The sequence below is a fragment of the Vulpes lagopus genome, chromosome 8, assembly GCF_018345385.1.
Source record: "Vulpes lagopus strain Blue_001 chromosome 8, ASM1834538v1, whole genome shotgun sequence".
NCBI lineage: Eukaryota > Metazoa > Chordata > Mammalia > Carnivora > Canidae > Vulpes > Vulpes lagopus.
In genome coordinates this window covers 37,329,025-37,343,705 of record NC_054831.1, presented here as the reverse complement: position 1 = coordinate 37,343,705, position 14,681 = coordinate 37,329,025, and the positions used below count along the sequence as shown (strand labels likewise).

The window sequence follows — 14,681 nt, the reverse complement described above, 5'->3', positions numbered from 1 at the left end:
TAGGGTCAGTTTAAAAAAGCTACCAATTGCTAGGCTTCAGCATGGCTCTAAACCTTCAGTAAGTGTGTTGGTCCTAAATATTTTCAGAGACAGTCTGATCAATATTTGAGGATGAAGGTATGAAACACATTGCCAGACATCAGGAATGGGTAATGAAAGGTGGTATTCTTAATCTATTCCAGATGGGGTCAAAGAGGCTCAGTACAGAGTTCTCCATAATCCAGAGAGCCAGGAAGCTAAGGACTCATCCACAGAACCACATATGTAGGCAGCTTTCCCTCCAGATCCTTCTCAGTACAGCTGCATCACAGGTAAGAGCACATGTCCTCAGCCTTGCCTCACGAACCCACTCCCCCCACCAAACTAGACTGTCCTGACCCATTCTATGCTCAGACTTTTTACTTATTTTTTTTTCAATTTAAATTAAATTAGCCAACACATAGTACATCACTAGTTTCAGATGTAGAGTTCAATAATTTACCAGTTGCCTATAACACCCAGTGCTCATCACATCACATTTCCTCCTTAATGCCTTTTATTTTAAATAAATTCTTGAAGGCTCAAGTTTCTTTTTTTTTTTTTTTTAATTTTTATTTTTATTTATGATAGTCACAGAGAGAGAAAGAGAGGCAGAGACACAGGCAGAGGGAGAAGCAGACTCCATGCACCGGGAGCCCGACGTGGGATTCGATCCCGGGTCTCCAGGATCGCGCCCTGGGCCAAAGGCAGGCGCCAAACCGCTGCGCCACCCAGGGATCCCAGAAGGCTCAAGTTTTAAACCTATGTTATCGGGATCCCTGAGTGGCGCAGCGGTTTGGCGCCTGCCTTTGGCCCAGGGCGCGATCCTGGAGACCTGGGATCGAATCTCACGTCAGGCTCCTGCTGCATGGAGCCTGCTTCTCCCTCTACCTGTGTCTCTGCCTCTCTCTCTCTCTCTGTGACTATCATAAATAAATAAAAAATTTTAAAAAATAAATAAATAAACCTATGTTATCTATGAAGCTTCCCTGGTCTTTTTTGACTCATATATTTCTCCTTCTGGGAAGTCGATATCAACTGTCACAGGTACATGCTCAGATGTTCAGCACTTTCATAGTCTTTGTGATCTAGGCTAAGTTGCTTGGTATTTCTGTGCCTCGGTTCTATCTTTAAAAAAGGGTTGATGGCTATCTCCAAGGAATCAAACATAAAACTGACAGAGAGAACTGAGCACATTATAGCCAATATTCACTATTATTAACACTAGTCATGCTTAATATCTATCCTGCACAATTAGTACTGTCTCATCTATTTGACTCTCTGCTTTGTCTCAGAATTAATTCCTGCCCCAATTAGGGAATGTGAGTTCCGTGAGCCTAGAGTACAGCATCTGGCAACAATGCCCCAGCTGCAGGTAATCAAGAAATAACGGGGCTAAAAAAAAAAAAAAAAAAAGAAGAAGAAATAACAGGGCTGACTTTTTTGTGAAAAGCAACACTCAGATTGAGACCACCACCAATGTCCCAGCTTCACTGAAAACAGAAATTTGTCTTCCTTTCAGTGGGCAAGGCAAGCTACAGGCAATAATAGGAGGAGCAGGCACCATATTTATTCACTTTTTTAAAAATTAAACTTCTAAGACTGTAAGATGTGGTTTAAAAGTATTAAATGAGTAACAACAATTTAGAAATGGTTTATAATAAAAGCTCTTTCCTACTTAATGACTTCAAAATGAAATACACACTAGGATTTTGTTCTCATTCATCCTACATCCATTAGAAAAAAATCAGAGATTCCATAGACTTCACATCTATTGTATACCTATTTAATAGATGTTTTATTCAGTGGTAATAAGGAAATGACACGATTCACAAAGGCTACATCTGAAATTTCACTTTAGACTAACGGATGCCAAATTTTTAAGCTAAAAAAGAAAATTGCCAACTCCTTGAAACACAGCTAGTTAGCATACATTCAAGCCCAGCACAGCAGGATTCTGGCATCATGCCAGTTCCAAACTACCTAAAACCCACAGGCAAGAGGACTGTCTACACAGTATTCATTGGCTCCTAAGAGACACACAAATACCCTGGAACTTAATTTGACTAAATATTTCCAAGCTACAACTAAAAGTTACATTTTATAAATGTCTCTTAAACTATGATAGATAAATGCAATGCTGAAGACAGTCAACAACCCCAAACAACAAACATACTGTCACCTCTAAAGGTGAACTCTTACTATACGTACACTAAGAAAATGTGATTAAGTTGTAAGAGTCAACAGTCATAAGACATTCCTATTTCAGGGACGTTGACATATGATAACAATGTGCATCCTGGAAGGGCTGAAACACAAGACCATTGTCTCCCAGTCTTCAAATTTCAGAGAACAGTTAAATGAAAGCCATGTGATTCTGTTTAAAATGAGCTCTGTAGCAGAAGTGAAGAGTCCTGAGACCTCATATCAACTTGGTCATTAAATAGAATATAACCTTTATAAACACTGAATTTCCCCCCTTGAGCTGTAAGACCATTCGTATGTAGGCTGAAGATGGAATTCAGAAGGCACTCCTAGCAGAGTGCTGGCACTCAGCAGACATCCCATGAATTTGCTCTCTTGTCCTCATTTCATGGAGAAGTAGAACTGCCAGACACTTGATCTTTCTCCCAAGTATCTTCTGAGTGCTCAAAACTGCAGATAGAATGCACTACAATGTACAGAATATCCAGTATTATGGAAGACAGATCAATAATGGCTCATATTACCCAGGATATGGGAACATGATTAGTAAACTGGCATACAATCCATACTGTATCTGGAGCATGACCTCATGCTGCTTATAGCTGTCACCTGCGGTCTGGCATGGACAAGTCTAATACAACGTCCGGATGTCTACACTTTGCTGAGCCTTCTGCATCATTTGCAGGCTCAACAGATATCCTAAATCAGAAAATGACATTTAATTCCTCGACACTGCCCAGGATTACCAATGAGTTCTGAATACAAAGGGAAAAAGTAATTCAGGCAAAGCTCTTTCAAAGAATATCAGTTCCCTGGCTGTTGGCTGCATACCTAATAACACCAAAGATATGTCTGAATCCTGATACACTACAAAAAAAAATGGGAGTAGAAAAAAGCCTTCAGAATACAAGACTTCAGCAAAGTCATCAGCTTTATTATATTTATATAATATAAAGCTTTATATTATTATATATAAGCAGGAAGCATCAATTTCTTGCGGTCTTGCACAGAGTATTTGCTAAGAAAGCTCAATTTTAAAATATCCAATGGCCATGAATGCTTCCAGTACTCAAACTACAAATGTTGCTATACTCTCTTTGAAAAAAAAGTACAGAATACTATAACCATTATTTTTACAAAGTCTTTGGTTGGGTATCAATTATCTTGTAAGGCTCAGAGAAGCCTCATGGCATTCGAGTCAAGCTTTCCTTTATGAATTATAAACCCATGAATTCATTTGCTTTCATTTGTGTCCATTCCAAACTCCTCCAGACTCTGATACACTCAGGTATGACAAAAGGAACAAGCAAGAAAAGGGATGTGTGTGCTGCCCAAGGGCAGAGAGGCCATGAGACAGACAGTGGCCTTTTTCCAGCTAGTACAATGCCAGTGCACTCACACTCGCCTTTTTTTTTTTTTTTAAGATTTGTAAACAATTTATTTGGTAGAGGGGCGAGAACAGGGTGAGGGGCAGAGGGAGAAGTAGCTCTCTGCTGCACAGGCTGCTTAATGCAGGGCTCGATCCAAGGGCTTTGAGATCATGACCTGAGCCGAAGGCAGCCGCTTAACCAACTGAGCCACCCAGGCGCCCCTCACATTTGCTTCTTACAACAAACACAAGAAAGCACTTAAGGAAGGCATCTGGGGCTAGATGCATAAAAAGGTTAGTCCAGCAGGAACACTCAAGCTCTGTTTTCCAGATCTTATCATTACAGTGCAATTTTAACTCAAGGCATTACTCACTTCTTTTATATTGTTCTCAGAAAGCAGAAAGCACTCCCCTAAATTTCCAGCATTTCAGGGCAGCGGCCAACTTTATGTACCCTATATGAACAACAGGAGCCACATATCAGTAGCAGGTGTTTTAGCCCAAATTTATATGGGAAATCATACCTGAAGAGACAACATATATACATAGAGAGGGGGCCATTATACAAAAAGCAGGTGTTCACCTTCATTTTACAAAACATCACTGACATTACCAAAGGGCTATACACTCTGGGTTTTTGTTTTCTAGTAGTAGTGAGGGATCTGCACAGAAACATGGACTTTTGTCCAGAAACATGCATTTGAAAGACAATACAAATCAATAGACAAAGTCTGTACCTGAAGCTTCAGAGACTGTTTATGAATCACATAACACTCGCCTATGACTTTAATTTTGGTTGTATGGGAGCCCAACTGCAAGAGCCCAACCTTGCTAAGAAATGACTAAATGACTCTTGTTTACTAAACAAACAACAAAAAAATTCACTTCAGAGGGTAAGGTCCTTACATACTCATTTTATCACATATGTACCAGGGCTTGTTATGCCATAATGGTGCTAGAAGTACCAGATAACTTTTGAGTAACTTAAATAACCAAAATGAGATCTTTTCAAATTAGTCATTTCAACTCCTTTCACGCTGAAAATGTGCCTCTTTAACATCAATGAGGTTATCTGGTCTTAAAATTCCCTTTCTTCAATTCTCATTTCTGTGATGTTTAGCAAGCAAAGAGGTTACCAATCCAGACAGGGAAGGGAAGGAAAGATACAACATTCTTGGAAGACCCATTAGCTGGTAAAATAATTCAAGTGCTTATAATTATTTAAAATTATAATGCATATTAAACTTAGCAAAAACATGATCTCAGTCTCAGACTAGAATTTTGTGAAGAAAGCAGTAAGAAAAAGTCATCAAATCTTGAATTCTGTATCCTATATAAATAAATTTGTTTAATACATTTCAGGGAGATATAATAGTTTTAATGTTACAGTCAGATAATGCTCATTAAAACATCTTCATTTGATTTAGGTAAACTTTTCTTGGCCTTAAAACATCATCTGTCAATGCATTTGAGGAAACCTTAGGCACTTTTAAAGATGTTTTCAAAACAATACGAAACCAGCATCAGGAAATTTTAAAATTAATTACCTATATTAATTGCAGTTTCTTGTTTATCTCCTGTCAACACCCAGATTTTAATTTCTGCCTTCAACAGCGTTGCTATGGTTTCTGGAACACCTGCCTGAAGGCGATCTTCTATGGCTGTGGCTCCAAGTAACAGTAAATTCTAGATAGAAAAAGAACTTCAATTAATGACTGGTCCATACTTAAGAGCAACATTAATGACAAAACTGATGACAAAAGGCAGTCAAAATATTCTAACAGTTCTCTTATTTCTTCTACATTAAAACTTTGTTTGCAGATAATTAATTTGCTGATTAATTGCTGATAACTTCATGTGTGGCATTTCAAAACTATTTGCAATGTTAGAAACACTCGAGACACATAGGCAACCCAGCATTCATCATGTATTTCTTGGTCCCTGGGCATGTTAGAAGAGAAATCACCTAGCAGTAAAGACTATGGGCCAGTCATCCCAGGGACATTCACAGTAGGTAAGCCCTTCCCTCTCACTCCACTGATGAGTAACATACATATTATATTCTGGTTGACACAGGAGAAAGACTGATTCTAGATGATAATACTTATCTGACAATACAAGCCTAAGAGACAGGTGATGCTAACAATTTAACAGCAGAGAAGAAAATATCAAATTATCTTAAGATTGAGGAGCCATCAAATGTGGCCCCTGTTATACTTCTTCCAGGCCCATGGAGGGCCAGTTCACAGTGAGGATGGGTGTGGATTCACGAGGATATGGAGATGCATCAGCAGCCCTGACCTTGCCTGCTGGTCTGACAGGTTGCAGAGCCCCTGCACAGAGGACTGTTAAGCACTCACCTACCTCCCGAGTCCTCCTCTGATAGGGCATCATCGCTTGATTTCCCAACTGTGGGTAAAGAGTACCTCCTGAGCAGCCACCACAGGCTTGGTGCCGCATGGGACCATCACCTAAGCAATCGTTTTCTGATTCTAAAAGTAATTTTGATTATTTCTAGTGAAGCAGAGCAAATGAACACTTGAATCCAGCTCTACTCCTACCAAATTCCATTAAAGTAACAAACAAGTAAATATAAAACTTAAAAATGTAGTATAAAAAAGGTCAAGAGCAATTTTAAAAAACACAAGGAATAAGAAAAGCTAATGACTTCAGAGTTCTAGAAACTGGAAGGAAGATGAATGGGCCAGTGGTTGCTGATATGAAACAGGAAAAGGTAAAATCCAGCTCCCAGATTTGAGGGAATCTGATACCTAGAAAGCTACTTAATGCCTTGGGATAAACTGCAAAGAGCAGCAACAACAAGGAAATTCAAAGTAAGCAATGTGGAGTAGCTATGGCAAAGGTGGCTATTATTAGAGTAAGTGTGAAAATGCTTAGAACGAACAGTGTCCAACCAGCCTACACATTCGGAAGGCTCCTGTAACTCAATAGGGTGAGCAATCTCATTAAGCCTAACCTGAGGTAAGCCCTGAAAGTCACTGACACTGTTTTTGACCTGATACTTCTTAAGATACCATTAACGCTTAGCTAAAGGTGCTTCGACCTCTCAGGTAGCCCATAAAAACTAAGTGTTTCTTAAAGCAAGAAGACATCATTAAAAGCCAATGGTTAAGATCTGCACAGGAAAAGGGAGTGTGGCCATATGGCAAAATGATTCCTGTCCAAAGACTTTGTTCAGTCCTTGACGGAGCCCCTCACTGGGCATGCAATGACTGTATCGCATGTAATTACCCTCTCTATGATCTCATAGCACTCTTCCAACCGTTGAGCTCTGTCTTTCAATATGGTGCTGGCTTCTTGATAGACTTTCAGCCACTCTTCATACTCATGCTCGGAGAGGTCGGCGTAAGCTACACAGAGGGTCCTCAAGCCTGCAAAACAGCCACAGTGTATCCAGCAATGGAAGCAAGCAGTATACTTTCCCTCCTAGGTGACATCATGAGGCTCCATTTTATACCAGCATGCTCAAAAAAATTGAAGAAACTATCTGCTTTTTTAGGTAACTCTAATTCAACTTTCACACATCTAAAAAGGGAGTTGAAAAGAGCTCTACTTCATTTTGTCATAAAGCCCCTCGTGCATAAATTTGAGAGTATGTGAGAAGCCACAGAGTGAATTCCCCACAGCAGAGAAGTACAGGAGCTGGGCATGAGCCTTATGCACATGCACCCTTACATGCAGTGGGCAGGTAGCAGCAAGTAGAGGGGGCAGGAGGTACATTTCAAGACAGTAATAAAAGCTCAGTGTGCCATTATGTGAAAGATCCAGGCTTTCAAGCAGATATACATGTGCATGCACACACACATGCACACACACACGCACATAGCCGCAGGACCGCACGAAGTTGAGAAAGCGGCCGTCAGCACTTAGGCAAGGCTCCAGCTTTCATCATATTCACTTGCTGGAAACCCTGACATCAGTGTTATTTGAGGCCTTTCACAGAACTCCCTTCCTGTTCTCTATGGGCTCAATGAATTATTGTTTCCTCAAGTCATGGATAAGCCAGTGTCATAAGGATAACATGAGGAGGACAGGGAAATAAGCACATGAGTTTTCTGAGAACAGGAATAACTACAAAGTGATTCTACCCATCGTGAGCTGGGCTGCCCGTTCCTTTCATACTTCTGATGAAGAGTTAGCAGAGTCACATATAGGTAGCTGAGTGTAGACTCTGGTGCACATCTTGTCACTGTCATAGGCACAGAGCATGGGGGGGGGGCACTAGAAAAGTATACTCCTACGAAGCAAACCAAGTACTGCAAAAAAGGGACACATCCATTCAGAACATGACTGCTCCCCCAAGCATCAGCTACAAACACGTGAAAGTACAATTTTGATGGAAAAACATTTCCAAATTTCACTTACCTTCTGTGGCAAAATATTCCAGGTGGCACAGTGTTTCCTCCATGTATTTTGAGTCTTTTGAAAGTCTGTCAAAAATGACATTATCCTATAAAATAGAGAAACATTGTGACTGGCAATCCCTTAAGTAAGCCTTCCAGTCAGTATTCTAAACCTAGCTTTGTTTTAATGGAGCTTATACAGTGTGCATGAGAATACTTGAGTGGGCAAGTAGAAATACAGCCTTGATCAGACTCAGTCGAGTTTTGGAAAACAAACTGGATAGGGATGTGTCCAAACAAAAACTTTTTGGGGAGAACCTTAAATGTCAAGAGAATTATCGGGGACATAATGATGTCTACATTTACCTAAATTTGCATAATACATGCCTATGTTTATAACATCTTTATGCAGAAATGGGAAGAGTAACATGCACATCCTAAATTGCTCAAATATACTCTTGCTTCCTGACACTGCAGGAGCTCATAACCAGGGAGTACACAACCCACTAGCCACTGAACACAATTCAGCTAAGGAACACAGCTCAGGATGAAAAACCAAACCACAACTAAGAAGAGCTGCTAGAGAACACACACACACACACACACGCATGTACACACACATATACGTAAAATCTCAAAGTACTTGAAGATTATCACAGGTCAATATGAAAAATTCTATCTTTCCAAAGTCATAACACACTGGTGATGAAACTAGAATCAGAAGTCATGATCCAAGGATTTCTCACAACACAGAAAACTGCTATTTCTGAAACCAACTACTGGCTAAAAGCAAGCTTTTCATGGGCCATCATTGCTACACTGGCCTGAACTACCACTACTACTACCCTTCAATGGGCTTTTATTTCAAGTCAATTTTATGGCCAATCTGAAAGAGTCTTTCAACTTTGGGCAAAGTCTCAGGGTGTAATGAGGACAGCGGTCAGGAGAAGCAGCAGATAAACAAAGTAGCCAACAGGGGTGTCCTGCTATGTGAGCTGGTACTTACAGCCCCCTTACAATAAACACTGAGCTGGTACTTACAGCTCCCTTACAATAGAGTCGAAGTTGGCCTGAAGGAGTTCGAACAATTACAGACATTCTTTTTCTGTCACTGTAAGAGTTAAAAAGAAAAGAGAGAGAGAGAGAGACAGAGAGAGAGAGTAGTTGTCATTGGTCTGTATTATAGGACCCATGCCCTATGATTAAGCACCAGACAAATCTAAAGATGATCTGGCCATCCTAAAAATGGCAAAACTCCATTTTCCTTACCTTTTCCTTCAAAGTTGAACTTTAAGTGTATATCTACTACTCTTTTTATTTCTATATAATGGACATAAACCTATTTTTTTCCCTGCCATGAAAACTTGCTAGTATGGTTATTTATAGCAGAAGAGCAGAAACGGATAATGTGACCATTTACTATGCACATCTAATTTACTTCTGATAATACTCTATACAGGTATTATTTTACAGCTCAAAATGTTAGTAATCTGCCCAGTAAGTAGCGGAGTGGAAGCTTCAATATAAATCCACTTAGTTCAAAAGTCCCTTGTATCTTCTTTTAACTGGAGTAGAAAAAAAATTAGAAATGCATAGAACACTCCTGATTCAGCACCGAGGTGTGCCTTATTACTGCCCTCCCTACTCCAACACGGACACTCCTGCACTCTTCTTTCATTGTGACCCATGCTCACTCATGGAGCCTTCGATGGCTCCCCACTGCCTACAGATTCCAATTCTTGCTGGCCTCCACTCACCTCTGCAGCCTGGCCTCAACCCCTACCCACTTACTCTCCCATTCATCTGCAGGCTTCCAGCACACCAGGACACATACCACACTCCTCCTCTACATCCTGTCTTTGCCTTTTGCAGACGTTTCATCCCCCTGAGACACATCCCAACCACAGTGGGCCCCAGACCAACCACCCAGTCACAGGATTTCCAATGGACTCTTCGCTCCCAAGACTGAGCGATTCTCTCTCCAGCTTTGTATAAATTCCCACATCCTAACCCACAGCACTCTGTCTGGCCTGGCTTTGAATTCTTCCCTCAGCTAGCTAGTAGCCAGGTACTCTCAAACACAGTTGTTCACCTGGCATCTCAGTTCCTGAATCTATAAAGCAAGGCTGCCACTAAGTACTGTGAAGGAGTGCTGTCAGCATGAGGTTGCATCTGGGAAAAGTGGAGTTAACTAAAAAGAAGTAGAACCACAGCTATAACTACCAATGACCTTTCTACTTCCTCATATTCTCCCAGAAGTTTTTAATATATCCTCATGTTTTTATCTGGATTCACCCATTTTCATCTAACTCCTTCTCCCTGTAATAACTGCTGGTCCCAGCTGCCACAGCCACATAACAACACAGTCATCAGGACATCAACAAGAGATGGAGCACAAGTCTGGAAAAATGTCTAGAATGTCCCTTACCTATACACACAGGGACACTGGCCCTACTCCCCTACAGGAACCACTACTGTTATCAACCATCATGTTTTCCGTCTCAACACCCATCCTCAAGGGCTCTTGACCCACCAAAGCTTCAAGTTTTCAGTCCTACAACCAATGACTAGGGCTGGAAAGCATTTCCCACAAGAGGGTTAAAAGTTGATCTTTTTCAGGGGGATCCCTGGGTGGCGCAGCGGTTTGGCGCCTGCCTTTGGCCCAGGGCGCGATCCTGGAGACCCGGGATCGAATCCCACATCGGGCTCCCGGTGCATGGAGCCTGCTTCTCCCTCTGCCTCTCTCTCTCTCTGTGACTATCATAAAAAAAAAAAAAAAGTTGATCTTTTTCAGATAGTTTATAAAGCAGACGGCAAAAATAATGTGTGAATTGTTTAACAATGGTTATTGGAAAAACCGATTTTAACATGCCTTTGAGGTAGCAACAGAACCTTGCTCTAGTATTGACAGTTCAATGATAAGAAGGAAAGAAACAAAACATTAAGATTTTTTTGATGACAAGGGAAACAAATAATCCAACAAATATTCCTGGCCCTTAAATAAACCACACTCAGGGAGAACAAGCTTGAATATATACAGAAGAACTGCCCAACTTGGACAAAGCCTCTGATGGGATGGACTGATCTTATCGGCCTCTGCTGGTCAGTTTCCCAGGCCTGGCATGAGAGCGCTCAAATGGAGCACGAGCACAACCTCATGGGACATGGGAAAAAACAACAGAAATAAGGCCCTCATCACATACTCCAAACTATGCACACGTGTCTGTAGCTGTTGATGTCAGAGGGTCTGGAAACCTAAGGAAAGGGAGGATATGGACGTGGAACGTTTCGAAAGAAAAGAAAAAGAAAAGAAAGAAAAGAAAAGAAAAGAAAAGAAAAGAAAAGAAAAGAAAAGAAAAGAAAAGAAAAGAAAAGAAAAGAAAAGAAAAGAAAAGAAAAGAAAAGAAGAAAAAAAAGAAAAGAAAAGAAAGACAAAGAAAGAAAGAGAGAGAGAGAGAGAGAGAAAGAAAGAAAGAGAAAGAGAGAGAGAGAGGAAGGAAGGAAGGAAGGAAGGAAGGAAGGAAGGAAGGAAGAAAGGAAGGAAGGAAGGAAGGAAAAAAGAAAGATGACCTACTTTACTTTCTTTAATGAAAGTCACAAATTCCAGAGAGGAAATGGCTTGTGGAGATATATTTACTAAATTGAATACTTAGGTACTATATTTAACCATATTATACAATCTTGCAAACACGGTGATGACATTGTTAAATATATATGGAAGTATTTTATTTCAAGTGCACAAAAGAGAAACATACCTAGAAAATTCCAGGACGTTAAGGATTCCAAATGTCTGTTCCTGTCCCATCTAAAGGAAGAAAAGCAGGCTCTTACCTGAGGTGCAAAGGATTAAAATCTCAAAACAACAGTTTCCCCAGTCATAAACCTCTCTATACATACATCTCCCTGCCCCCCTCTCCTTCCAGCACTTTCTTTCTCTGTATATGATACATGTCTAGAACTCTCTCCCTATCCAATATATACACATATTTTCTCTCTCCTGCTCTCCCTCTCCACCTCATTTTCTCTGCATCTTCTTTCCCTCTGCAAAGGCCTTTGTAACCGGTATGGTTTTCCCACAAGCCAGTCTGTGGGGTCATAGCTCCACCTTCTGGTAGAAGCTTCTCATTTTTCTCCAGACCGGCACAACAGCTGGTTGACACAGTCCCTTCCAGGACAGGAAAACTCAGGACACAAGCTACACAGGTCGACCTGAAACCTTGGGACAGGACATGCTTCTGAATTCCAAATTTTACACATTTTATAAAAATATACGCATACATCATGTGCCATAATTATCCAGAGGGGTCTGGGGCAACATTGAGATTCCTAAGACCACAAACGGCCTCATGTCATTTACATTTTGCTGCAAAAAGCCTAATTCCCCAAATATGGGGGGGGGGGAATTTTTAGAATTCAAAGCTTCTTGGATTTTGGATTTAGAAATAAAGATGATGGATCTGCATAAGATTCTAGGGCAATTAATCTAATGTTACATCAGGTTCTTCAAAGTTGGAACCTCATCATCCTCAATTTTTCCATTAGGTTCCAGACTATGTGTGTACCATTTTCAAACTCCTTGATCAAACCTGCTCTCTATTTCCCCAGTACATCACCATGGAAAGAATATGGGCTTTGGAGTTCCATATGAGTTCGAATTCTGTATCTGCCACTAAGCATGTGCCTTCCTTATGAATGGTGGTAGCCCTGTCCTGTGGGTTTGAGAGAAGTAATGAATGAAGCAACACGCAAATTACCAAGTGCACTACTGACACCCAGCGGCACCAGGTCACCATTACTGCTGTCAACAACTCCCCACCCCTTCTCCTCACATCCTGAAATACACTCAGGGACCCACCTCATCCAACCTTCATAGGCTCCTGTTCCTCTCTTTCTGCAATCATCAGTTCTTTCTCCTCCGCCTGGCTCAACTTGGTCAGACGCTCATTCAGAATAGTGCCCAGTGACACCCCACAAATGGGCACGAGTGCTGTGACTGCCAGGAGCCAACCCCTCTTTGCCATCCCATCAACCACCAGGCAACCACATGCAGCCCACAGACTCAGCCATTAGGATGACCAAGAGGGCCACACCGTGTAAACAGCTGGGAACCAACTCAAGAATGCATAATTTGAGGATACTCTGGTATTAATGATTAAATAGGATTTTAAAGTTATTATTATGAATCTTAACTAGTCAGGTAGTCTTATTTACTCCCAGAAACATGGCCTTAATAAGTTAATAAAATGACAAAAAGGGATGCCAATTCGCTTTTTGTCAGCATCTACTGCCATAATGACACCAGTGGGCTCTCCCCCTAGCTCTCCATATTTGTCTGGTACTGTGAGCAAAGCAGAAACAGCCATGTTCTCCTCATCTCGGGCTCTCCTGTGGCCTGTCAGTCCACACCCACCCCCAGTCCCTATCACTGCAATCAGAGAAAACAGTAGCACCCATACAACAGAAAATCCCAGAGCAAATGTCAATGAGTCTCCTCATACTGAGGAGGGTAAAGGGGGGTAAAGACTTCATTTGTGAAAAGCTTCTATGAGGGAGATTCGATACTCAGTTACTTTCTTTCACTTTAAAATCAAGTAAAAACAATTATGATTTGATTTTTGTTCTCCAGAAGACAAGAACCTGAAAGTGCCAAGAAATGGGCACACTGTATAAGGCCTGATATTTTCTAGGTTTTGCAAATAAGTACAAGAAAAATGGAGCACTGTGCCGAGTCAGAAACAGTAACAACTTTTACTTAAGTTAGAAGTGAATTTCAAATGCATTACCCAGGCCTAGAGACACAAGGATGCATGAACGTAAAAACTGTTAAAATCCATGAATCCTCCCCAAATTGAGAGGTAGAGGAAGGCAGGAGTGAGGGAAGGCAGTAACAGCCTCCAGGCCCTCATCAACCCATCCTATAGCAAAATACAGCCCCTCTAACTGGCCAGCACGAAACACGCCAGCGCCTTGCCAGTCCTAACCCAGAAATTGCCCCCACTTCCCACCTCAATGGTTCTTACTGGATGTTATTCTTGATTTACATTTTTTCCAGTCACCACATTTCTCTCTCAGGCTTCCTGAGCAGGGAAACTCAAAAATCAATTATAAAATAAATAAACCCTTTGACCTTAGGGAAAAGAAAAACTCCTACAGATAACAAAGATCTTCAGTGCCACCTCACTTCTCCCCCAGCTGGGGAGACTGAAGCCAAAGCATTGAGGGCTTCAGTGAGCAAGTGCTCCAGGTGCTAAGGCTGCAAAGACAGAGCTGCAGATCCTGCCCTCAAGACAAGTGGGCCAAGACAAGTGGGTTATTCCCATGTCCTGTTACAGAACAAAGAGCAGGCTTGCTAAGCCCTTTACTACAAGTCACACCAGCGTATGAAAGCCTCATGGAGAAGCATCTCTGAGAGAGAGAGAAAACTGCCTGCAACACAAACACAACATGAATAAGCTGAAATAATCATGTGATACCTGCAGCTTTGCAATGGATCTGGTTTCCCACAGGAAAAAAAAAAAAACAAACACAGAAATATGGCTATCGTATTTACATCAGACACGCTATTTCAAACACAGAGTCTTCAAAAGGCAGGTGATGTACCACATCAAGAGGTGCCCAGGCTCGTCACTTACGGCTTCTATGATGACGGAGTATGGTGTTCTGGCTGTGAAGACAAAGCCCAGCTTCCTAGCTCCCTTCACCAAAGCAGCTTCATCTGTCAATAG

At 41.3% G+C, this 14,681-nt stretch overlaps 1 protein-coding gene across 1 annotated transcript in view; it reads right to left on the bottom strand.

Annotated features, from left to right (window-relative positions):
• Nucleotides 1-14,681, bottom strand: part of LOC121496476 (phospholipid-transporting ATPase IB-like) — a 593,036-nt gene that overhangs the window by 390,223 nt on the left and 188,132 nt on the right. Inside the window, exons 18-23 of the mRNA XM_041764812.1 lie at nucleotides 14,589-14,671; nucleotides 11,712-11,761; nucleotides 8,998-9,067; nucleotides 7,979-8,063; nucleotides 6,845-6,984; nucleotides 5,140-5,278 (exon numbers count right to left, since the gene is read on the bottom strand). Coding sequence (XP_041620746.1) covers nucleotides 5,140-5,278; nucleotides 6,845-6,984; nucleotides 7,979-8,063; nucleotides 8,998-9,067; nucleotides 11,712-11,761; nucleotides 14,589-14,671 — 567 coding nt within the window. The remainder of the gene's footprint in view (nucleotides 1-5,139; nucleotides 5,279-6,844; nucleotides 6,985-7,978; nucleotides 8,064-8,997; nucleotides 9,068-11,711; nucleotides 11,762-14,588; nucleotides 14,672-14,681) is intronic.